Genomic DNA, 23,966 nt, shown 5'->3' with positions numbered 1-23,966 from the left:
CAGTGTACCACTCTGCTTTCCGGGAGGATGCTCAGTGATTGAGGAAAGGGAGTTGTAGGTGGGAGAGTTGGAGGTTGGAGAAATATCTTAAAGTCTTTGAATGGTTCCCAGACAGCTGCTACCCAGCCAGGGCCTTTGCCCAGCAAGAAGTGCAGGTGAGCTGCCCTGAATGTGTACCTCTTGGGTCACTGGTCACACTGGAGTCAGCATTCTTCCAGAGAGAAAGTATCTGAAGTGGAAAGGTTTGGATCGAAGCCTGTCCCCACCCTGATGTGAACTTTGTACTCCTGGAGCTGAGGTCTCAGGCTGATCCTGGGGGTTGCTGTACAGGGGGGCATGTGGAGATAGGAGGGTCTGTGCCCCTTTGCCCTTCTTGGCTCTCTCCAGGCCTGGCCCTGACTCCACACAGCCCTCTCTTCCTCTTTGCTTATACTCAGTGCCCCAAATATCATCAGGACAGAGGGATGCAAGGCCGGAGATAGTGCCCCGCTGCCAAGAGCCCCCCTCCAAGCCAGATGAGCCAGCTGGCCTTGCCAGGGGCTGGTGGAGTGTGTGCTTAGGTCTGCTCAGTGCCCAGCCAGAGCTGGAGGCGGAGGGTGAAGACACAGTCCCATCCTTATGACCCCTCCAGAAGTGGCTTCACATCTAGTGCAAAGGTCCTGCCCTTGTCTGTGCCTTGGACCCCGTGGGCATCTGTGAGACTTTGCAACCTTCTCAGAATGGGGTGTTCAAATGCATGAACCGCAACACAGAGGACTAGAAGGAGAGCCAATTGTATTCAAGTGCAGCATCAAAATGTTAAAAAAGGTACAACAAGCAATGCACCTTTATCAACACATTGAATAATATAAAAGCTAATAGTAAACAATATCCTATTTATTTCATGCTTGGTTTATATAAAAGTAAGTTTATAATCAAGTTGGTTTATAAACCTGATTTATAAACTTGGCTTTATGTCTATTTATTTTATAGTAGTTTAGATAGAATAATCACCTCCATTCTGAAGTGGTGTTGAGCAGTGCTGATTATTCTGGGGTGCCCTCACAGCAGTGGTGTGATAGGAAAATGCCTGGAATTCCTCTCGGGGACAGACTCACAGGCACCACTGCTATGGCCATAATTTGGCTTACACTGATAATGGAGGAAAATGTAAATTTGAATGAGAGGTTAGAGAAAATAAAGATAAAGTTTTATCCCATCCAAGTGAATGGGGTCCCTAAATTCTGTGGGTGAATCCCCAGGGATCATGGACTGTGGGTGAGAGCTCCAAGGTGGTCACTGAGGACAACAGAGTGGGTGACCCAGGCCTTATTTGGGGGGACAAGGACAGGTTCTGGGCAGCAGCATCACACCTTCCTGGGGGCTGGCCCACTCCTGGCCACTCTTTTCATGGCCCTGGCCACTTAGTGGTCCTTGATCGTTGGCAGGGGTGTGCTGGCCTGAGTAGCTGAGTGTGTTTTGTGGGTCTCTGATGTCCACTCGCCCCTGCTGTCTTCCTTGGCACTGCCTGTGCCCCTGGCTGTCTGCAGTAAAGCATGCCTTATTTGTGCTGGCACTTGGGGATGGCCTGGGTTTTGCTGTGTAAATTCCGAGTACTAGTTAACAAAACCTCAGCACAAGCAAGTTGGAGATGTTTTATTAGTGTTGCTTTTGCTGAACTTGCAGCGAGACATCACCTGTGTTGGCTCCGGGCCCAACTTTCTCTCTGGGCTTGCTGTAGGCCACAAGAATTCAAAGGACATATCTCTATAAACCTTGACTCCGCGGTTGCCCCTGAATGACTATTAAAGGGTGATGCAGCATGTGGGCCTGCCTGGTGGCTCAGGCTGGGTTGCCCTTTTCTGTTCCAGTGGATGAAGTGAGATTATAGATTTTTTTTTTGCAGTTACAGCTGACTGCTCACAGAGAAGGTGCTTATCAGCTTTCCTGTCTTGAGCTGAGCTGATTGGCTTTTGGGCCAGAAAGCCCTAGTCTGAGTGACCTGAGGGATTTAGGCCTCTCAGAAGATTCTGGAAAAGAGGAGGCCCAGCCCTTCTGAGAGCCTCCTAGGTGGAGGCCGGTGGCCTCCACACATAAACTAGTGTGTTTAAGGAGGAGCTGGGCAGAGGTGTGGCGGGAGATGTAGGCCGGTGCCTGAGCTAGGGCAGTTCCAGCCATTGGTGCTGTTGGGTCTGCACACATCCAGGCAACTTTGGCTGAGGCCGTCATCCATGGTGGTGTGGTTTCCTCTCTGCTGCTGGAGGCTGTTCTTCCCTGTGCCTGCCCCCCTGCATGGGTTTAGCTGAGCAAGGGAAAGCATATGGTTCGGGCGTGGGGGATCCGTGCCTGGTGCTGGCTTCTGTAATTTCAGTTCCTGGTGGCAGTCATGTTTGTGAGTGGTCATCCTGGGGGGGACAGGAAGCCGGGCCCCAGTGTTCACCATCCTGCGAGCCTGAGGCCAGAGGCCAAGGATCTAGCCCTGTCAGCATATGTGGGGTGTGCAGGGCCGGTCCATGGGTTCTGGTTCTGCTTCCTGACCACTGGGACTGATGAGACAACTTCGGATCTGCATAACTTTGTGTGTGGCCCACGTTGTGACAGTGTTCACATTTATTGAGTACTGGCTGTGTGCCCAGCAGTGCCCAGAGTAGACTGAGATCTCTGTCCTGATGAGGTTCACCCTGGTGGGTGGAGGAGAGCCTCTCCAATGAGCACCAGTAAACTCAGTCCATTTATGTTAGGTCAGTGTGTCTTCAACACAGATTGGCTTTCAGAGCGGTGGACAGGTTAAGGGCAACTGGCAAAGGAGAGGAAAGCTGGTGAGGACCCGGCGAGGGGCTGTTTGCAGGTCATAAGCAGATTGAGCTGGCCCCAGCTTGCTGTGTGCTAATGGCGGCCCTGGGGCAGACATGCCTAAAGAGAGCCCACATGGTGGTGTGTGCTTGTGTCTTTGCAGTCCTTCGTTTTCCCTGGGGAATGAAACCCTGAAGGTGCCACTGGCACTCTTTGCCCTGAACCGGCAGCGCCTGTGTGAGCGTCTGCGAAAGAACCCGGCCACACAGCCCGGCTCTGTGGTGCTGCTGCAGGGCGGGGAGGAGACCCAGCGCTACTGCACCGACACCGGGGTCCTCTTCCGCCAGGTGAGCCTGATCTGCTGGGAACTGGGCAGCTTCTACCCCTGGGGGCCCAGGAAAAGCCCTCTGAAGGCAGGCCAGGACTTGGAAGCCCAGAATGTCCACACTCGTGGGGGGTTAGAAACTGCCTAGCTGTGACTGGGGGCAGTATGGAAAGATGATATTCCTAGGGGAATAAGCAGGCAAGGCTTCATGGAGGAGGCAGCATTTGGTGTGGGCCCTGAAGTCCAGGGTGAGTCCTGACAGGTGCAACTGGGGCTGGGTGCTCTAAGTGGAAGGATGGGATCACAACAGTACTGGATGAGCAGAGGGTGGGCTGAGCATCTTTCCCTGGCCTGGAAGAGGTGCAGGTGAACCCAGAGCTGACCCTGGGATTCTTATTGGGCCTCAGTTTCCTCACTTAGGGAGTGGTGTCTCGGGGCTCCTTGAGATTCTGGAACCCTGTGGGGCCATAGGCTGTCCCACTGCAGGAAATCAGCCTGGATGTTGTGGCTTGGCTGAGACTCACTGGCACCCCTCAGTTCCCAGAAACAGAGCAAGGACACCCAGAAGAAGGGCTCACCCAGAAAGCCAGGGAGGTGCTGAGCTGGCCCCACTGTCATTCATCCTAGCCTTGCACCCACTGTACAGATGAGGGAACAGGCTTAGAAGGGAAATGATTTGCAGAGGTGGAGCTGGGATTATTTAAAACCCTTCCTCCGGAGTCCAAGTTTACTGCTGTCTTTTCCCCCCTGCCGTGCCCAGAGTGGGAGCAGACACTGGGAACTCCAGGTGCTCCCTGGGGGCAGGCAGAGTCTAGGGGACATGGCTAGGTTGTCCCATACCAGGCTGGGAGGGGGCAGGCAGCTGATGGTGGAGTGGAGGTGGGAAGGTGTGGCCTCTCAGCTGGACTCATCCACCACCCCCACTGGGCACAGACTGGCTAAGATCCCTGCCTTTTTTATGCAAGGTGCCTCCTGTGGGGAAGGCCCCTTCCCTCTGCCACCTTGATCTTGCAGTCAGGAGCCTGCAGTCCCCACGCTAGAGACATGGAGGTCTAAATAAGTTTTCTCTGACTATCCTTGAAGCTTCTCGGGGTTTACATATTCTGGTGGTTTAAAAGCCGATTTCCTAAATTCAGCGGTTGGCTCCCTTACTGATGTTATCCAAGGTTAATTTTGGAAGACATCCTCCTCCACTTCATACCTTTATAACATTACTTAGCTCAGTGTTTATTGCTAAACACTGAAGCCACCAGCTACCCCGGGGGTGGGAGCAGGAAGTAAGAAGCCCTAAATGGGGGATCCATTTCGTGGAGTTGCAGGTTGCCGGTGGCAGAGAGGTGCTGGCCCCTGTCCCACCTACCAATCGGGCTGGAGGCTGTGGCCAGTGAGAGGAGGGGGCGGGAGGAGCTGGAGTACATGGTGAAACCTACATCATCATCAGAAGTCAGGCTACCCCCCTGCCAAATCATGGAAGGAAGGGGTGTGTCCTGTAGCTGGAGCAGGAGCAGGGTGCCGGGGTAGAGGCTGCTGAGAGGCTGGGGCAGTTTCCGTGGTGGGCCGCCCCTGACTCCGGTGGGAAAGGAAGGTGCTGGATCCACTGCCCACCTCCCTCCCTGGCCTCCTGTTTGTCCTGCTGAGTTGGCCCCCCAATTTTCTCTTGCACAGGAGTCCTTCTTTCACTGGGCGTTCGGAGTCACTGAGCCAGGATGCTATGGCGTGATTGATGTCGACACCGGCAAGTCCACCCTGTTCGTGCCGAAGCTGCCCCCCAGCCATGCCACCTGGATGGGAAAGTAAGGAGAAGTCTGGGCTGTATGACCTGCTGACTGTTGGCTGGAGGGGGGTGGGGACTATGGGCAGCAAGTGGGGGGAAGGATAGGGGGAGGGAGCATTGGTGGCCAGGCCTGTTGATGGCCCACTCTGGGCCCATGCCCTGCATCCTTGGTCGGGGCGGAGTGTCAGGGCGGCACGTGGCCATGCTTGTTTGGCTGTTTATGAATCTTGAGGTTCTGGATTTTCAGGCTTGTCCCCAGTGGACAGGGAATGGCATGGTCTCCATGGGAGGCAGCTGGGCTGGGGGTGGGCTCAGGTCAGGGAGCATGAGCTGGGGCCTTTCCCTCATGTCAGGGCCTTGCTCCATGCCCAGTCAGGGCTGAGCAAGCTGGGGCACGCCAGGTGGTCTCCCCTCAGCCTGTGAGACAGGGCCGAGGGTTGTGCTATGTGAGGCGTGGGTGATGCTGAGAGGCCCCACCCCTGTCATCTGTGGCACCTGCTGGCTCAGGGCCATCGGCTGTGTCCACACCGCCCAGGAGCCCTTCCCGCCTGCTCAAGAGGCACTGAAACTGGAGCTGTACTTAACCACTGAAACTTAAGCTGTACTTAACGACTGGGGTGACTGGAGGCTCACCACCTTCCAGGTGCCGTGTCAGCCCGGAGAGTGATTATTCCTGGCTGATGTATAAACCTTGGCCTTACCTGCCTGGTCCCCGCGACGTTCATTGCCAAGTGGGCCGGCGGGTCTGTGGCTTCCGTGAATGACAAGGCACCTGGAAGCTGCAGGGAGCCTCTCTGCACTGCCCCACCCCTTCAGTGCGCACTTGGTAGCCCCCTAGTTGGCCTGGCACGTGCCTCTTGTGTCGTGGGTGGGCACGGGCTCAGGCTCACAAGTTGGAGACAGTTCTGCTCAGAGGTTGTTCGGCAGCGTCCCGAGTTCCAGGCCTGTGCCTTTGCGGTAAAGACTCGGCTTTTTTTTTTTTTTTTTTTTTAAAGATTTATTTATTTATTTATACAAGCACTGGGTACAGTCAGAAGCACGGGAGGGTGAGAGAATTCACCAGAGCCAGAGGGAGAACAGAGTAGGCAGATTGATGAAGTACACTGCTGAGGGGAGCAGTGAGCTGCAGGAGAGGTCTGCGTGCCATGTGGGACCCTTGGCCGGCTGCCGGGGATTGAACCGGCTCTGCAGAGGCTGCGGGCAGCTTCGCAGCCCAGCGCTCAACTGCTGTGCCACCAGGGAGGCCCATGCAGACTCGGTTTTAAGCAGAGCAGAAGGAAAGTATTTTCCCTGGTGGGGTGTTTCCCTGGCCTGGAGGGGAGGGTGGGGAGTGGACATGAATGATCTATCTGTCCTTTGAAGTGGATGACCTAACCCAGGGGTTCTTCTGGAAAGGTGGGGGTGCTGCTCTCTGTCTGCTTTTTATGTAGAGGGGGGCCTGTCCATGGGTGGAGGCTCCATGTCCTCAGCTGGGGGAAGGTCGCCTGGTCCCTGTCTTGCGGCTGCTCCTGTCCGGTGGGAAAATCTGAGCAAATCTCACCAATTCTCCCCAAAGCTACCATCTGGGAAGCCAAATGGCACTTGACTTAAGGATTTAAAATCCAGGAGCTGATTGGTCAGGAAACAGCTGTTAACAGCTGGCTTTTCTGGCGCATAATCTTCAATAATATAGAAATAATGTCCTGCATCCTGGCCACGGCTGGCTTTCAGAGCTTCTGCTGAAAGTTATCCTTCCGTCTGTCCCCACTCTGCCGAGCCAGTTGATGGTCTAGTGCTGATGGACAGGCTCGGGTGATTTTGAGGTGTGCGGGCAGGTCTCCCCTGTTGGAAAGGCTCCATGTACACCTGGGCAGGCCAGACCCAGCAGCTGGGTCCCTCCAGCGGTGTTCGGACACTGCAGCAGAGAGCTGGGTCCTGGTCTCTTGCAGGCCTGGCTCCTTGCTGCAGCCACCCCAGCTTGTTTACCTGCCTCTGCCCTGCTTCAACCCTCTCCAAGTCCTGATGTCCCGAGGTTTGGGGAGAGGAGGCATGATTGTAACAGGTGGCAGTGAAGGGTTGATTGTTGGGGCTGGAGGTGGGGAGTGCCCAGATCTGATTGCGGGTGACTGTTTCCAGACATCCTAATCAATAGGGCTGAGTAACGAGGCCGATGGGATTACCTGGCCTTTGCAAGCACAACTCACCAGAGTGAACATTTGACCTTCAGCTCCTCAGCTTCCTTTTGAGCGTCTATCTGATGGCTTTTGAAAATCCATCTGGCAGATACTGCAATCCAGAGTCTCCCAGGGAAACAACACCCCCGTCTGCAGAGCTGCCATTTCCTGCGTGAGCGGCCCGTCCTGCTGTCAGGGCTGCAGACGCCAAGGGGCCTGTGGCAGCCTGGACTCAGCCTGCTCCTCACCCCAGACCTTTTCTGGGACAGGAGTGTGGTTTGCTTCTGATTTGTTTTATTTGGAGTCTGAAATGTCTGGAGCTTTTTTTGATGTGAGAGTTTCCATTCCAGTCAGGTGGTGCCTTTGATGACAGGGGGCGCCTGGGGTCCTCCGAGCACTCCACTCGGGAAATAGCCTCTATGACTCAGCAGCTTGGGCAGCTTCTGCAGCCACGGGGGTGAGCCACTTAGGGTCACATGGGGAGAACCTCCCAGAACCTTTGCAGCTTGGTTGTGTTCTGCTACCACCCCTGCCTGAGACCCAGGCTTGAAACTGAGACTGTGTGCCTGGCCTGGGGCTCGGAGAGAAAAGGATGCTTATCTCCTGGGGCTCCTTTGGACTGAGGCTATGCAGCAGAGGTGTGGGCTGGTTTCTTCAGGCTGAGGCCCTGGGGCCCTAAGCCTCTGCTCTTTTTGCTACAAGAACAGTTGCGTGTGAGTGTGTGGGGGCAGTGGTAAGGGACGCATGGGAGGGGTGGTGTGTGCTGTGTTGTGTGTGTCTGTGGAGTGATGTCTATAGTGCATGTGTGCTGTGGTGTTTGGGGTGTGCATGTGGCATTTCCTAGCCACCGGGGTCTGGAGGACCAGGACTGCCTTGCCTGTCTGGTGGCTGAGTCCTAGCTCCCTTTGCCTTTGGGGAGGGAGCGTGAGGCCCAGGCTGCAGGCCTTCCTGAGAAGGCTGAGGAACTTCCTTTTGGCTCCTACTGAATCAGGTGGTTTGGGTGGAATCTGACCCCAGCAACCCGAGACCTGGCTAGGCATTTGCCAGAATCCCCAGTCAGGCGCCTCTTTGGGGCTCTGCTGACCAGGGGGCCCCTATTGATCCCCTGTCCTCCTGGATTCTTGGGCTCCCCCCCATCCTCCCTGCACCTGGCTCTCTAAGGCTGACTCGCTTACGGCCACACTCCCCAGGACTGGAAGCCTGCTTGTCTCGGAGAGAGAGCGCCTTTTCTCTGACAAGCTAATAGAATCTTGAAATGGTTGCCGACTTTGGGGCTCGGCAGCAGGACCGGGTACTGTGCAGCAAGAGGCGTGAAAGGCAGCGGTGTTGTTTGTTGCTGAAGGCAGACTCGGGCTGCGGAAATTGATGGTGACTGCTGTAATTTGGCCCTATTACTTATTCATTAACCACATGCAGGTGGTCAGCTAGCCAGCAAGACCTGCTCTTGGAAATTTCATTTTCTAGAGGGCTCCATCGTGTCTGCACTGTGGGCCTTCATGTCACATCTCCTTCCACTGGAGGCCCCGCATGGGTGCTGGCACCAGCCCAAACTCTGCATTCAAGGAAAGGCCTCTAACTCTTGGGGGGCTGGGCAGCTGGTGGAACAGGCCTGCCCATACCGGGTGCCTGGACGCTGGCCCATCTCGTGGACACGATCCCTTTTGAGAGGACCGCGTCCTCCCCTTTCCTGCCAAAGCTGTCCCTTCTACGGGAAGGGTTTCCCGGGACAGACTTCCCTGTGGGCTCGTCCTCCCCAGTCGCTTCCACTTAGGTCTCCATCTGAAGATTTCTTGCCTGAGCTTCCCACTGGACCCTGGACTCAGGCCTGGCAGGGGACGGTGGGTTTGCAGCACTCAGCGGCCTCTCCAGCCAGTTTGCAGGGCTCACACAGACATGCAGCTCTTTCTCCCGTCAGCCCCATGCATCTGGTGGAGGGTTTGACTAGGTGGCCTGGTCTGCGTATCCCTTAGGCTGACATTTAAATGATTTTTGTTATAATGAGCCCCCAAACATGAAAAATAAGTACTGCTCAAACTTAATTATCTCTGCCCTTTTGAAAAGAGAGGAACGCAAAGTGCCTGAAGGGATGCTCATGGCTTTTCAGGTTGGGGGTTCCAGGAGACTAGCCCTGTGGTTAGCTTGGCGATGTGGCCCTTGAGGCCTCCAGCATGCACTCTGGCTGCACTGTGTCAGCCCACTGGAGAGGGCAGAGGGCATTTGGGGGGATTGGCCCCTGCTGCTCCTAGACTCCCATGTAATGGATGGCTGTGGTTGCAGGCGAGGGGGGTACAGATGAGAGTGGAGCTCTGGGGCTACCCACAGATCACAACTGCCTGTGTTTACCTCTCCCTGTCCCTGTCCTGTCACCTCCTCTGGTCCCACCCTGGCCAAACCTTCACCTCAGACTGCACGGAGGCCTTCCCCCGCCTCAAGTCTCCTACATCTCTGCTGAGGCCTGGGTGCCGGGTCTCCGGGGTGGGGAGGGCAGGAACATATTTCTGGGGTATTTTTTCTCTTGGTGAGGCAGCTTGGGAGGGTTAGGGCCCCAAGTCTGTTAAGAGTTTGCTCTCGATGCCCGTCACAGCTGATGGTGATGAGGGGACGGGACCTGAGGTGAGGTTAGGAGCTGGCCTGGGATGCAGGCATCCATCCTGGAGCTGGGACTGGAGCCCGGGCAGTCAGAGTAGACCTGGTGGTGACACCCAGCCACACATTTTGTTGTTGGCCCTGCCTCTTGCCAGGCTGGCCTGCTTTTGTGCCTGGCCTCAGGGTCAGCTCAGTGCCGAGGGTGTTGTCACCAAGTAGCGCGGGATCCACGAGCTGTCCGCTGGGCCCCCTGGAACCAGTCTCCGGCGTCCAGGCGAGTGCTTGGCATCAATTCCTGCCCTGTAACTGCTTTAGGCGGCACTAATGGAGGCGCCAGACTTTGGCCATTTAACTTTTGAGTTCGGTCTCAAATGTGGAAGCTAATGTGACTGGATTGTGTAAATTTAATTAACGGCGAGAGCTTGACACCCAGCGCGCACTTCAGAGAAGCCAACTGGAGAGAAAGCAGAGAGTGTCTGGGGCACCAGGCAGCCGTCACGGTGTCTCCAGCCCCCTCACACACTGCTGGCCCTGAGCTCCCTGCTGCTGCTGGTCTCCAAGGCCCACCCCTTTCTCCTTGGGTCCCTGCGCTGTGCTTCTGGTCACCACCAGTTGGGACCACTGGTATGGGGTACAGGGAAGTGGGGGTGTCTCAGAGAGAGGTTCTGTTTCCTGGGCAGTGGTGTTGGTCATTGCTGTCTCAGAGATATGGGGCTCACGGTCTAGGTGGCATCTGAGTCCCTTCCCTGTCCATTCCCTCTGGCTCCCCAAGACTGCCCTTGGCACCCCAAGCCCATCATCTGCTTACCCTTGAGACCCCAGGATACATAATCTGAAACCATCTGTTATTACCTCCTGGGCCTCTTTCAGCTCTGTGCCCGAGGACTAGAAGGCACACCACTGCAGGCGGGACAGAGATGCATCCCTCTGTGCTGATGCGGTGGCCAGGTGGGGGGCGCTGCAGGGTGGCACATGTGTGTGTCCTTTGACTTGGCTCTCAAAACACAGCCCCCCCCCCACTAGGGGGGCAGTGCGCCTCCCCTTCTGAGCTCTGTCCCCAGTGGTGACATTGATTCAGCGTTGACCAGTGGACCGGAGGGGGTGATGGCACTTGCTGGACCTGGGCCTGAGCCCTGCCCAGCACAGCCATGAAGCCCTTCTGTAGTGGGTGAGGGCAGCCCGACCGTCTCTGTCCTCTCGCTGGCTGATTATTTTAGGGATGTGAGTAAGCCTGAGTGTTTCTCATCACAGTGAGTAATACTGATATTGACTTCTTTAAAATGTTAATTTTTAACTTTCCTTAAAGAGGCTCCATGGGGGCCCGGGAGCAGCTTGTGTTGTGCTCCAAAGAGTGGGATGTGTTGGCTGCCTGTCCCATGGGCTGTCGTGGGTGGAGATGGAGGGAGATGGTTTGTCTGCAGCTGCTTGAACCTGGAGGGGGAAGGGAGGTGGCTGGGGAGGCTGAGGGAGGCAGGTGTGGCCCAGTGGTCTCTCTGTGGCACGTGCCCTTTGACCTCTGCCCTCTGCTGGGCAGACCCACTAAGTGCCAGGGGCCAGCGGGGCCGGGATGGTCCATGGGCTTCATGGCCGGGGCTTAGTGTCGGGAAGGTGGCCTGTGCAGAGCAGTAGCCAAGCCTGACCTGGTGTTTCTTGTGCTTCTCTTTGAGGATCCACTCCAAGGAGCACTTCAAGCAGAAGTATGCCGTGGATGACGTCCAGTATGCAGATGAGGTCAGCAGCCTCCCGCTCCTGTGCCGCTCTGGCTTTGTCACCCTTCTGCTCCCACTACCACTGCCTGGCTGATGGCAGGGGATGCTACCGCCAGGCTGCCAGCCCCTCAGCAGTGCCCTTGTATATAGTTGGGGGGGCAGAGATGTATCTCAGACCTCTCTGCAGGCCTACTCCTTGGCCTGCAGTGCCCTGAATTAGTGGCTGGAAGTGGGGCAGGACCTCTCTGGGCAGGGCTGAGTTAAGTGCCCCTAGGTCGTAACGGCATTCAGTGTCAAGAGCCCTCCCCACAGGCCCTTGTCACAGGTGCCGCCCTCAGGAGAGGTCTGTGAAGTGGGGTGGAGTTGGGGGTCCCAACTTTAATCCACTTCTCAGCATGGTTGCCTAGTGATGTCAGGTTACCTAGGTAGGTATGAGACTGTGGGTATATACTAAAAGCCAGGGGTGCAGTATGGAGCCAGCCCACCCATCCCCTACCAAGTGCTCCCCACCAATCAGCTGTGAACACAGTGCATGTGGGCTGGGGGTCTGTGTTCCGGCCTGTACCCCACACTCCACAGTCCTGTGTGTGTCACTAGGGTTCATTTATCTCGCCCAGACATTACTCTTACACCCTGCCTGCCCATGCCCGGGAACAGGTGAACACCAGAGCAGATTCAGGCCCAGGGCTAAGCTCAGAGCCGGGGCACAGCCCATGACAACGTGGTACCACCCCCAGGAGGGCATTAGGAAGGAGTACTGCTCACATCTATGGGAGCATGGGTACCAGTTTCTGCCTGGCTGGATCGTGGGAAGAGAGGGGGCTTCCAAGGCATCTTTATTTTATGTCATGTGATTTCAGTGGCAAATCATTAGGGCTGATTCACAGCATTGAAAGAGCCCGTGACTACACGTGTGATCATGTATTGATCTCTTTGAGTGTGGCACCTAAAGTAGCCTGAACAATTTGTGTGCTCCCAACGAGGCCATTCGCCTTGTATTTCTAAGTCCTGGAGAGGCCGGGCCTGCCCATCCTTAGTTTGGGTTTTGTTCCTGAATCTTTGGCAGGTGTATCCCTTCTGCACCATAAACTGCATCTTAACTTTACTGCCCTACGGGGACCTTGACCTTCCAGGTCTCCTTGGTGTGAAACTTAGAGGGATGACCTGGGATGGGCCCTGAGGTGCCCATCAATGTCTCTGGGCTGCCACCCCCTCCAACCCCCCAGCTATTGCCTGACAGTTGTGCTTTTGTGACTGGGGAAAGTTGGACTCCATGTAAACTGTGATTTCTGGAGAAGGTGAACTGGCCTCCCAATGCAGTAAAGCAGAGGTTTTGTGTCAGGAGAGGAAAGCCCTTAATGATAGTGTAGAATTACAGCCTTGCCGAGAGCTTGTTCTTAATCTCTATAAAGCAGAATCTTAAACGAATCCTCAGTGGGGTCAGAGAACAGATTCTCTCTTGCATTCAGGAGCTTCGTGTGTTGTCGTCGTTGTCATTGTCCATCAGTTTGGCCCTGACTGACTGTCGCTGCTCTTGTTCCTGTTGGAAATGAGGGCTTATGATGGCAGCTGGACAGATGCTTCACCCTGGGGTGGTGCCCTCAGGTGCTAGTGTGTGGGTTGTTCTCATGGGTCCCCTCCCCCCAGCCTGTCCCCTGAGGAGCTCTCACCCTGTCATAGGCTCAGAGGTGGAAGGCTCATCCACAGCGCCACAGCCCAGGGGAGTAGCAGAGTGGGGGTGCAGCCCCAGAGGCCCTGCCCTTCTCTTCTGCATGTGCTATTAGGAATGAGGGGGTGTTTGGGGGCACATTAGTGGAGGTGACACAGTTTCCCATATACCTTTGATTTTCTGTGGTTCAAAATAGAGCCTGACAAAATGTATAGACTGCTGGACCGAGACAGCTGGGCTGGGTGGCACTAGTGTTCCCAGGGCCTGCTTCATCATGTATGGTGCTCAGCCCCATCTGACTCTGGGAAGTGGCTGGCACTTGTCTCCTCTGGAAGAAGGCATGAAGCCAGGGCCGTCACCTGGGACCATGTATGAAATGCCACATCAGGAGTCTGATGTGGCAGACATGTCTAGTTCCCCTCCTCCCTGCAGATGATCCGAGTTCAATTATTAAGAAGATAGAGCGAGTGTAACCTCCCCTGAGAAGGGGGCACTCAGGAGACCCTTGAGGGTCTGTGCTGTAGGGTACAGTGCGAAGGCTGGGGATCATACCTGGCTGGGTGCTGCCCTGGGTGGACATGAGCTGTGCACTGGCTCTCTAATGGCTCCAGGAAGATGTTGGGAGGTGTCCTGCAGGCAGGATGGATGTAAGGGAAACCATTGTGGTAGCATAGCTGTGGATGCTGCCACCTCTCTTTGGTTTGGAGAGACATCAAGGCATGGTGGGTAGGACCTGGAGAGGAGCAGCCCTTATGTGGGACTGCTGGTCCAGAATAATCCAGAAACTGGATTATTACCAGATAATCCAGTTTGTTGAAGAGTGGCTGCAAATCTGTATTGTCTGTCATCATTCCTGATGTTTAAATTTTAGAAACACTCAAGTTTTTAAATGCATTTTTGGCCAACAGTACATCCTACTTCCAAAAGACAGTTCATTTTTAAAAGCCTTGGGGCTACCAGGGGGAGGGCAGCTCTGTGCATCAGTGTGGGCTTTCTTGACAGCACAGGTCAAGGGTTGTTCAGCCCTTTCTTCTAGATCGTCACCCATGAAGAGCAGCCTGCAGGCCTGGTCAGGGCTCTGGGCATGAGGGCATGTGAGGTGTCCACAGAAAGCCTACAACTGTTCCCAGGGGATGCTCCTTGTCCACGGGACTCTGATGAGTTCTGCATGTGCCAGCCACCTCGACCTGCCTGGGAAATTGATGCTGGCTGTGGTGCAGAGCATGGCGGGGCATTTAACAGTGCTGGCTTGTGAGAGCTGATGGGTCTCTGGTGACCACCACTCCATGGAAATGAGGCCCCGTGTTGACAGCCACACTGTCCTGTGTGCCAGGCTGCCTTTTGAGCTGGTGACACATGGGTGTGTCATGTGCCCCTAATTGTTGAGGCTCGGGATCAGGGTGTGCTGAGGAGAACGTGGCACTACTATGCCTATACGGGAAGGGCCGATGGACCCGCTGGACCAGGCAGGTCTTGCGGTCACAGAGGTAACTGAGGCCCACTCAGGTAGCGGTGATCAATGAAAGATGTCGCCCTGCCAGCTCCGGCAGCCGCCCAGCCCACTCTGTGTCGGGCCGCGATCCGTCCATGCATCAGCGGCCGCTTTCTTCTGCATTATTCCTAACCAGCACGTCCTGAGTTGTTGCCGGGAGAAAAACCATCAGCCAGCACATTTGTTATCCTGCTCCTCTCTCCCAAGGACAATAGCACAGACAATCCCCAAGTGCCTCCTCGCTCTCTGGTTCTGCTGCCGTAATTGACGGCATCGTTCTGAGCTGATGAATGGAGACCCTTCAAGTCGACGGAACAACACACCCAGGGCCCAACACGTGTGGCTCTAGTTCCCTTTAACAAGCCTACCTCCCCCCTGGAGGCCGGGGGAGTGTAGGAGCTCAGCTGTGTGTGTGCGTGTGTGAACACGCACGCGTGCATCCACGTAGCACAGCAGCCCAGCGACTCCCTCCTTAGAGCAGCTCCTGAGGAAGCAAGGAGGGTCCTCATGCCCCGCTGGTGGCCCCACTGGTGGGAAGGGGTTGGCACATCTGGAGGGCCCTCTGAAACCTTGGCAGGGTCCATGGCCTCCCACCCAGTGGTTTCACTGGGTCAGATTTATTTCTTTAAGGAAATAATTTTTAAGGAGTTTACCTTAAGGGAATGAAGGCTCATCTGCAAGGGTGCTCCATGTGGCATTATTTATAATGGTTAATCGCGTAGATATGAGCGAGGAACTTGTGCTCTGTTAGACCGTAAGACCAACTCTGCTCCCTTTCTGACTTTGAACCCTGCAGAATCTCTAACCCTGAGCCTTTCTCATGTGTGGAAGCTGGACGTTCGCAGCACCAGCTCCACGGATGGTTAGATGAGGTGATGCCGAAGTGATTGGCACAAGCCATAATCAGGGCCTTGCTGGGTGTTTACCAACCCCAGCAGTACTGACTGGTAAAAATTGCGTGTTTGAAGAATATTTAATGACAGGAAATAAGTGAAGCGTGTAACTTCATATGATCCAAATGTCACTTTGCATTTCTGTTTTTATGTGCAGAGATGAGAAGTCTCTGGGGATGGGGCTGTAGGTGTATTTTATCTTTTTATAGTTTTCAGTGCATTCCAGGTTTTCTCTGGGAGCCTCTTGGTATTAAAAAGCATATACATACACATGTCAAAACTTATCAAAACGTGCACTTTAATTCATACAGCGCAGTGTGTTGGCAATAGCTCAATAAGCTGTTAAAACAACAACAAACCCTCCCTACTCCATCAGGGTGTCAGAGAGTTTAGGCTGGACGGTTGCGGGGGCTCAAATACAGTGGGGGCTGTGGTAGCCAAGATGCAGGGGCAGGGCCAGGAGGAGAGAAAGGTATTTCCACAGGGAGGTTGCATCTTTGGGTTGCAGCTGTCACAGCTAATGCAGGGTGATGGGCACCTTGCCAGAAGTGATGGCTGTCGTGGGCAGTAGAGGTGGGATGAAGGAACCTGCTGGGGCTGTGGGGCAGGGGCCTCATCCAAGTTGATGAAGTGGCTAAGATGGGGAGAAGGCATTCCAGCATGCTCATTCTGGGGCTTGGGATAGGGAGCAGGCAGTGCTCAGGTGTATGAGACTGGAGTGGAGGGATGGAGAACATGGACCTGGGGTGAGGTGGGGAATGGCTAACTCCACGACATCTAGGGGGGCATGGAAGGTGTTTGCCCCAGTCATAGGAGGCTGGTGGGGTCAGCACCTAAGAGGGTTTTCAGGTGGATTTAGCAGTTGAACAGAGGTACTGGCCTTGGTGGGTGGTTGTTCTGAGCCCAGGTGCCGTGTGGGCCTGGAGGCAGGACATTTGGGGAAGTGGGCCAGGTTTAGGTTTGCATCTTTTGCTTGCCAGCCGTGTTGCTTCAGAGGTCCCTTATTTGTAAGCCTCAGTTTCCTCATCTGCAGGATGGGGACAGCCATGGTGCCAGCTGCTTTAGGGACTCGCTCTAGAAATATGAGCCGTCATCGCTAAGTAGTGGTGTAAGTCTCCTTCAGACTGCAGTGGTTGCGCTAACGTGGGTTTTTCTTTCTGGCCCTTCAGATCGCCAGTATCCTGACATCGAGGAAACCCTCCGTCCTCCTCACTTTGGTAAGTGGCTGGTGTCCAGCGACAGGGCAGTGTTTGGGCAAAAGGGAGGGATTTTAGGGAGCCCTCACCCCTGCAAAGCTCGGGGCAGTAGGGTTGGACTGGGAAACCGAGAGGGGTGGTCATTGTGATAAGTGGCGACTCCTCAGTCGGAACGGCCCGCACATCCAGGACCACCTCTTCAATTCTCCGACCCCCTGGGATGTGCCGTGTCCTAGCTCAAGGCTGCTGTGTATGCCATACCCTCCCCCAGGGCTAAAACCTGGCTGGAGTATGCATTTGTGCCAGGCTGAGAGCATGGAATTTGTGGGTGTAGGCTCTCAATTTGCTGTCATCCTGTGTCTGCGCCATTGTTAATAGAATTTGAGAAACATGCCCTGGGCGTCTGCCTGTGAGCTGCTTGTCTGACAGAGGACTTGCCACAGCCGGGTGGGGGTGGGGGTGGCGCCTGGTGGCCTCTGGTGCCTAGCGGGATGAGGGGACCCCTGGGCTGTGAAATGGCTCAGGGCAAAGCATGCCTTTTTGAACTCCCGTGACCTTGGGCCATTTCAAACCCTAAGAGTATTCCATCCTCTTCCCTCCCGGAGTGGCCCTTCTCTCCTTTGCTAATCAATTTGTACGGAAATAGATTTTCTTGGTTATTTTTTTTAGCACTTCACATGGTCTGTTTTCCACTGTGCTGTTTTGGTGGCTGAGAAGAAAGGTTACAGTAGTAGATGACTGTGGTCAAAGATGGCCCTGTGCGTTCTGTTTGGGGGATGCAATTAGGCGCCCTCCCAGAGTTCTTGTGGAAAAAGTGGCCATTTAAGATGCTTGCCTCGCTGGGGATGGCACCTTTGTCTTGAATTCCTTGTTTTGTCTCCGCTCCTATCTGAGTTGCACTTGGAGTCTCCTTACAGTCAGGGAGAGGAAGGTGACACCGTATCCTGGTGCCGGAAAATGGCCTGACCTGCTGAATTGGCTGCCTCTCTGGCAGAGCTGGATTTGATGCTGTCAGAGGAGCATATGCACCCCACCTGCCTGAGAGGTGGGGCGAGCCTGGGAGAGCAGATTGGTGGGTTGGGCTCACTCCAGCCAGCACCTGAACAACCCGGGCCGTGTGGGCAGAGCGTGCTGGCTCAGGCCATGTGCACCCACGCTGTGTAGGTCCCCGAGAAGGAGGGACCTTGAGCAGGGCATCTGGCAGTTCCCAAAGGCAGGACAGGATGGGTTGGTCCGGCCTGGGTGGGAGTTCCGCCCTTGCAGGCTGTGGGGACACCTGGGTGATATGTCTGTGCCCTCACACTCCCTCTCTCTCCCCAGCGTGGCGTCAACACCGACAGTGGCAGCATCTGCCGGGAGGCATCCTTCGAGGGCATCAGCAAGTGAGTCCTGGGGCCCTGGCTTCTGTACCCCTCACTTCTTCACCACCAGTCCCGCCCAGTCCACAGACTGGACTAAAATCCATAAACAGGAGGATGCTGCAGACGAGTTAGATTGAGCCTTGCGAAGAAATGCTTAGAGAAAAATTTTGCTTAAAATCACTTCCCCTTTTACTTTTGGGACTGGTTGCCACTCTCTGGGGGGCTCCAGAGTGCAAGTGCAGGTGGGCAGAGTAGCAGAGAGTCCTGCCACCCTGAGGCATGGGTGGGGTGCTGTTTACTGATAGAACCATGTTCTCATTGACCCCCTCCCCAAACTCTCACTCCTAGCCACCAGTCTCCCCTGTGTCCCCTGCTGTCCAGTCCCAGGTAGGGGCCTCTTACCTGCCCTCACCCCCCAGGCTGAATCCTGAAGACCCCCCTCTAGGCAGGAGGACAAATGTCAGGTGCGGGAGCTAAGCACCACGCTTTGCTTGTCACTCTCCAGTGTCCCCATGAGTGCTGCCTGCCAGCTGTGCCTGTGTCCCTGGGCTGGCTGCTGTGGCCCCCGGGGGCTCTGCGGGGCCTACATTGCTGCCCTGAGGCTGCAGGGGTGAGACCTCAAGGGAAGGCATCTGTGCCTCTGCTGGGCGAGGACTGTTCCGGGCCTCCTGTCCCTGCCTCCCTGCCCGGGCCCTCCCCCACCACACAGACTCTGCCACTGCGTCCTCTGTTGTCCTCTGGTGGGCCCAGGCAGTGACAGAGGAAGTGCCTTATAATTATGTATGAGCTGAGCCACGGGAATTTGTGTGTGTGTGTGATGTAGGGGTGATTAGGAAGGATTATGAGCTCATAAATATGTATCAGTTCCCCCAAAGATAAGAGTGATGGGGCAGGGGGAGCGGGTATCAGATTTGCTTGTTTCATTGCTCAAGTCTCCGCATCCTCTTGGGAGTTCCCCAGAGCAGCCATGCCGCCCACCCTCCCATGCCCACAGTAATTAGCCCAGCTCAGGGAAATGCCAGCCATGGAGCCACTCTAGCCCCCTAAACCCCAGGCCCCTGTTGCGGGTGTGTGGGGTGCCGCCTATTTCTGCCTGCCTTGGGCTCTCGTGCCAACTCGCCTCCTCCACCACGAACCATCTCTCCCATCCTGCCGGCTGTTGAGCCCTTGCCTCTGCTTGGGTCTCTGTCCTGGGGAGGGCCTGAGCCCAGAGGAGTGGGCCCTGGTGGCCTCCGCACTGACGGGGCCTGTGACCTGAGCAGAACGTGCCCTCTGAGCCTCGCCTCCCCACAGGCAGTGTGCTGCTGCTTGAACGTGTCAGGGGGACAAAACAAGAGCCCGCTTTAGCCTGAGACTGGCATGGCTCGGGAAGCAGCTGTCCTCAAGCGAACCCCTGTCAAGCCCCTTGCTCCTCCAGCCTCGGTTTCCCCATCTGTCTTTGGGCCAGATGGACTTTAAGATGGCTGACTACAAGGTTCCCAGAGGGCAGTGCGCTCTGGCCTCTATGCTTGTCCCCTCCAGAGTGTTCGCTGCAGACAACTCCACCTCAGCATCTTAGGAACTCATGTGATGTGGGGGTGTGGTTTCAGGACGTGGGCCCTGAGAACAGCTCTGCTGGCTGCTCCCCAAGGCTTTCTGGAGAGAGGTGGGCCCGGGACATCAGCTCTGTCAGTGGGCAGGGGAAGTTGAGGCCTCAGCCCCATCCTCCACTTCTTGCCGGAGCCCCACTCGAACCCAACCTCTGCCTCCAGTAGCATACCCCAGCCTCTGCCTGTGACTCCCTGAGTGACCCTCCTTCCCTGCCAGGAACCCAGAGGAACCCATGCTCTGCTACCCCCAGCGCAGCAGCTGGCTTTGGGAGGTGCTCTGCCAGGCATTGCCCCTGTCCCTCTCCCACCTCAGGGTCCAGGGAGTTGGGCTGACCGGGGTGCTGTCCAGACCCCACGCTGCTGCACAGATAACCTGCCCAACACTGGTGGGGAGTGCTGTTTCCTCCCCCACTGTTTTCAGACTGACTTCGACAGGGGTGGTGAGAGCCCTCCCAGGTGTCCCTCTGCTTTGGGGCCCCATATGCCTCCCTCTGCCATCCCAGAGTGGCACCCGCAGAGTAGCTGTGCCCTCAGAGGTCGCTCCATTGGGTGCTACCCAACACACCGGGATCCTGACTTCCGGCCCTGGCCTCTCCTCCAGCTGCCCACCGGCACCTTCTCTTTGGAAAGTCTTGACTATATTCCTGGGGTCTTGGTGCAGCTCAATCCCTTGCTTCCCTCTCCCCCCAGCTGCCAGCCCCGGACTGTGCCACCTCCTGGCCCCTGGGCGGGGCGGAGGAGGGCCTGTCCTCAGGGGCTGCGGCTCAGCCATGCGTTCCCTTGCCCGACATGCGCGTCTCCAGCTGTTTGCCAGGGATAATAATAGCCTGTTTCCTAAGCAAGATGAATCTCGCTGTCGTCCTACTTGCCAGTGCTCAACTGCTCCTCACCGCCCTGATGGAGCACTTTACTCCTGCTAGTCCCCGCCCCTTTGAACTTCTTTGCATCGCTTCCATTTTGGATGTTTGACCTCCTACTTTGGTAGAGGCTCGGGTTTAACTTCTCGTTTGTCCTGATGGCTCATCTCAGGCCACCTTTATCCCAGGGTCTGGGGAAGGAGGGAGCTTGTGGTAGAATGGCGGCCTCCCTGAGATCCAGATCCCAGGCCCCTGAGCCCCAGTCTAGCTGGCTGCCCCCTGTGACCTTCTCACCCAATACAGCTCCTTGGGGTTGACTCTCTCAGGCCTGCCATCTTGGTGGGGCTGAGGCTTTGGTCCTGAGAGACCGCACTCTTCCCTCAGCCTTCCCTGATCAGGGCCAAGCTGCCTCCTGCCGCCTGCAGGGAGTGTGTCAGGTCTTGAGATGGTGGGGATAGTAGAAGACCAGGAACAGAGGGGGTGGGGAGGCAGAGACAGGGCCGGGGATGGTAGATGTGCCCTGGGGGCTCATCATGGCCTTGAACTCCTGTGTGTTCCGCAGGGGCATAGATTATGATGGGGGTAAAGGCTGTGCCTAGCCTTATGCTGAGTTTAGTGCCTGGCTAGGCCACCTCTCCAGGTTTGGCTAGTTGGGGACACCTCCTCGGGAGGCAGGGAACTAGCAGCCCTGCTGTGGGCGCATTGCCAGGTCCTGTTGAGGCCATGGCCGGGGATGGGCGTGGGCTGAGGCTGAAAGGAGAGGCTGGCTGTGGTCGAGAGGCCTCAGCTGAGGACTTGGGGCTTCTGCCTAGAGCAGTTGGTTCCTGCAGCTTGGGAGCAAAATCAGACATGATAAATCTTTGTTAGCATCTGAGGAGGTCGACTTTAAAGCAAATTTTCCTGGGAGGGAGACAGAGTATGAAGGGAGAGAGATGGTCTCTGGGGGGCTAGGTAGCCTCAGCTGAAGGTTGCCCATCCATCAAGATGGGGGGAGGGGAGCTTCCTGGCATGAGACAGTTCAGCTGACTGTGTCTGTGTTTCAGGCCATTGTCTGAGAGAGAAATATGGCCAGGATTTTACATCAGCTGGTTATTCAGGATAAGCATATTTCTTATCTTCTGGCATTTACTTAAATTGCCTTGCATATTTGAAGACAATTGGTTACAAATTAATTCCATTTAAATAAGCAGTTAAATATGAAATTGCTGAATTTGGGGCTTATTAATGCGGGAATATTAATATTCAGAGATGTGAATTTTAAAACCTGGGAAGTAGAGGGACATTATTAAAACTTGAAGAGCACTGTTAACTTCTGTATCGGGTTAATATTTAGGACTGGGCTTCTGATGATGGCCTAGGTGCATCCATGAGGGGAGGCACCCCAGAAAGACCAGAACCCACCCCAGCCCCTAGCAGGGGAGGAGTGGGGAACACTTCCACACAGGCCTGTCTTCCACACAGGCCTGGCCTCCTTCCTTGGGTTAGAAACTGCAGGGAGGAGTCTGGAGGGTTGGGACAGAGTGCTGGGCCCACACTCAACTCCACCCAGCTCCCAGAGGGAGCCCACTGGGGAACTGCTTCCAGGACACCCCCCTTTCACAGTCCAGGCGTTAGTTGTTGCTTTCACACAGTTCATACAGGCTGACCATAGAAAACAGTCAAGTGCATAGTGTGAGTTTGTGTGTCTGTGTGGCCTTGAGTGCATGTGCTAGCTGGGCTTTGTGTCGGTGTGTCTGTGTCCACCTGTGTCTCTGTGACCGGGTGTGTTTGTTGCATGCACACCCGTGTGTCTACACACGCCGCCTTCCTGAGCGCACCCCCCAGTGTCCGTGTTCTGTGGCACTTTGCGCTCGTTTGTGCATGTGCGGACACACATCAACGTTTTGCCGAGTGAAGTCTCACTGGCGTATGTGGCTGATGAGTCGATAGGCCATTGCCGTTCCCAACGTCAGAGTGACATTTGGCGAGATGGGAGGCAGAACCCATGCTGTCATCTTGATTTATGTCATCCGCCGCGCTGCTCCCCCTCCCAGCCACACTGGTTGCCTGTGGTCTCTTTGATATTGCAGAGTAGGGCTTTGATTCTGCATTTCGGTTGACTTTGAAGTAATGTCTTACTTGTGTTGTTAAGAATCCTGAAAGCTTTGGAGATCTGGAATCTTCTCAGCCTACGAATACCCCCTTCTGTCACCTCTTCTGACCCTCCTTCAGCCAAGAGTGGGGTGCCAGCCGCACAGTCCCAGCAGTAGAGAGGTGCTTGCAGACAGCAGTCTGGGCCTTGTTAGGCCCAGACAACCCCTCGTTGGTGGCAGGTCCGTGTGCCCCATGTGTGACGTCCTGACCTCAGATGAAGCAGGAGCAGGACTCAGGGCCCCGGGGGCGGGGGCTTGCCCAGGCCTCTCTGCTGAGGCCTGTCACTTCATGCTGGGCCACATGGGCATCCCCAGCTGCCTCCCTGAGAGCTTGGCCTCTGGGTCCCATGTATCAGAGTGCATCACATCAGGGTTGTGGCCCACCCTGACCCTTTTGTCTCTTGGGGACCCCTTTGCAATTCTGCTAATCTTATCACAGAACAATATTTGACCGTGTAGATTTTTCTGTGTTGTGTGTCTGCCTTTTATTTCTGTGCTGCTTAATTGCTTTCTAATTTTTTCAGGTGTTTTTTTTGTTTTTTTCTTTCTCTAGTTTCTTGAGGAAGAAGAAAGGGTCATTCTTGGGATGGGCGATTAGATGCTGATTTTCAGTGTTGTGTTGTTTTTTTCTCCTTTTTTGCTGTATACATTTAGAGCCATACATTTTTCTCTAAGTACTGTTTTAGCTGCATGTCACCCATTAGGACATTGCATGTCTTTTTATTTCCTAATTTCATTGTTTCTTCTTTGAACAGTTGGTTTTTAGAAGTCTGTTGCTTAATTTCCAAACCATTTGGGGTTTTATAGTTTTCTTTTGTTACCGCTTTCTTGTTTAATACTGCTGTAATCAATGAACATTCTCTTGTTCTTAGGTCTTTTGCAATTTGGTGAAGCATCCAAAATACCATCATTCTGATCAGTGTTTCTTGTATATGTGAAGAGAGCAGGGGTTCAGCATTCCTGCTATACTATAGTGTCCTGTATATGGGCATTATCTAGTTAATTAATTAGATTATTTATATCGCCTATTATCTTTCCATTTCTTTCCTTATTTGTTCTCTCACCATAAAGAAATTTAGAAAATCTCAAACAATGCTTGTGAGTTTGTCTATTTCTCCCTTTTGTTCTGCCAGTTTTTACAAATCAACTTTGTTATATGAAATTTACATGTAGTGCAATCCACTATGTGCATAATTCATTAAGTTTTTAAAAACGGCTTTACTGGGGCATAATTCAGATACCTTACAGTTGACCCATTTAAAGTGTGCAGTTAAATGGCTTTTGTATATTTACATATTTGTGTCGACGCAATCAATTTTCTAATATTTTCATCACCCAGAAGGAAGCCGTGTACCCATTAAATACAGTAATTTCCCACTTCCCTGGCAAGCACTGACCTACTTTCTGTCTCTCCAGCATCAGATGTAAATGGAATCATGGCATGTTGGCCTTTTGTGT

At 54.7% G+C, this 23,966-nt stretch overlaps 1 protein-coding gene across 1 annotated transcript in view; it reads left to right on the top strand.

Annotated features, from left to right (window-relative positions):
* Positions 1–23,966, top strand: part of PEPD (peptidase D) — a 93,318-nt gene that overhangs the window by 1,712 nt on the left and 67,640 nt on the right. Inside the window, exons 2-6 of the mRNA XM_037516494.2 lie at positions 2,936–3,119; positions 4,763–4,890; positions 11,278–11,341; positions 16,543–16,590; positions 17,890–17,951. Coding sequence (XP_037372391.1) covers positions 2,936–3,119; positions 4,763–4,890; positions 11,278–11,341; positions 16,543–16,590; positions 17,890–17,951 — 486 coding nt within the window. The remainder of the gene's footprint in view (positions 1–2,935; positions 3,120–4,762; positions 4,891–11,277; positions 11,342–16,542; positions 16,591–17,889; positions 17,952–23,966) is intronic.

This window comes from Talpa occidentalis, unplaced genomic scaffold, assembly GCF_014898055.3.
Source record: "Talpa occidentalis isolate TD23 unplaced genomic scaffold, MPIMG_talOcc4v2.1 talOcc4.17, whole genome shotgun sequence".
In the NCBI taxonomy this organism is placed as follows: Eukaryota; Metazoa; Chordata; class Mammalia; order Eulipotyphla; family Talpidae; genus Talpa; species Talpa occidentalis.
Note: the sequence above shows the minus strand (reverse complement) of the source record. Positions and strands in the feature narration are given on the sequence as shown.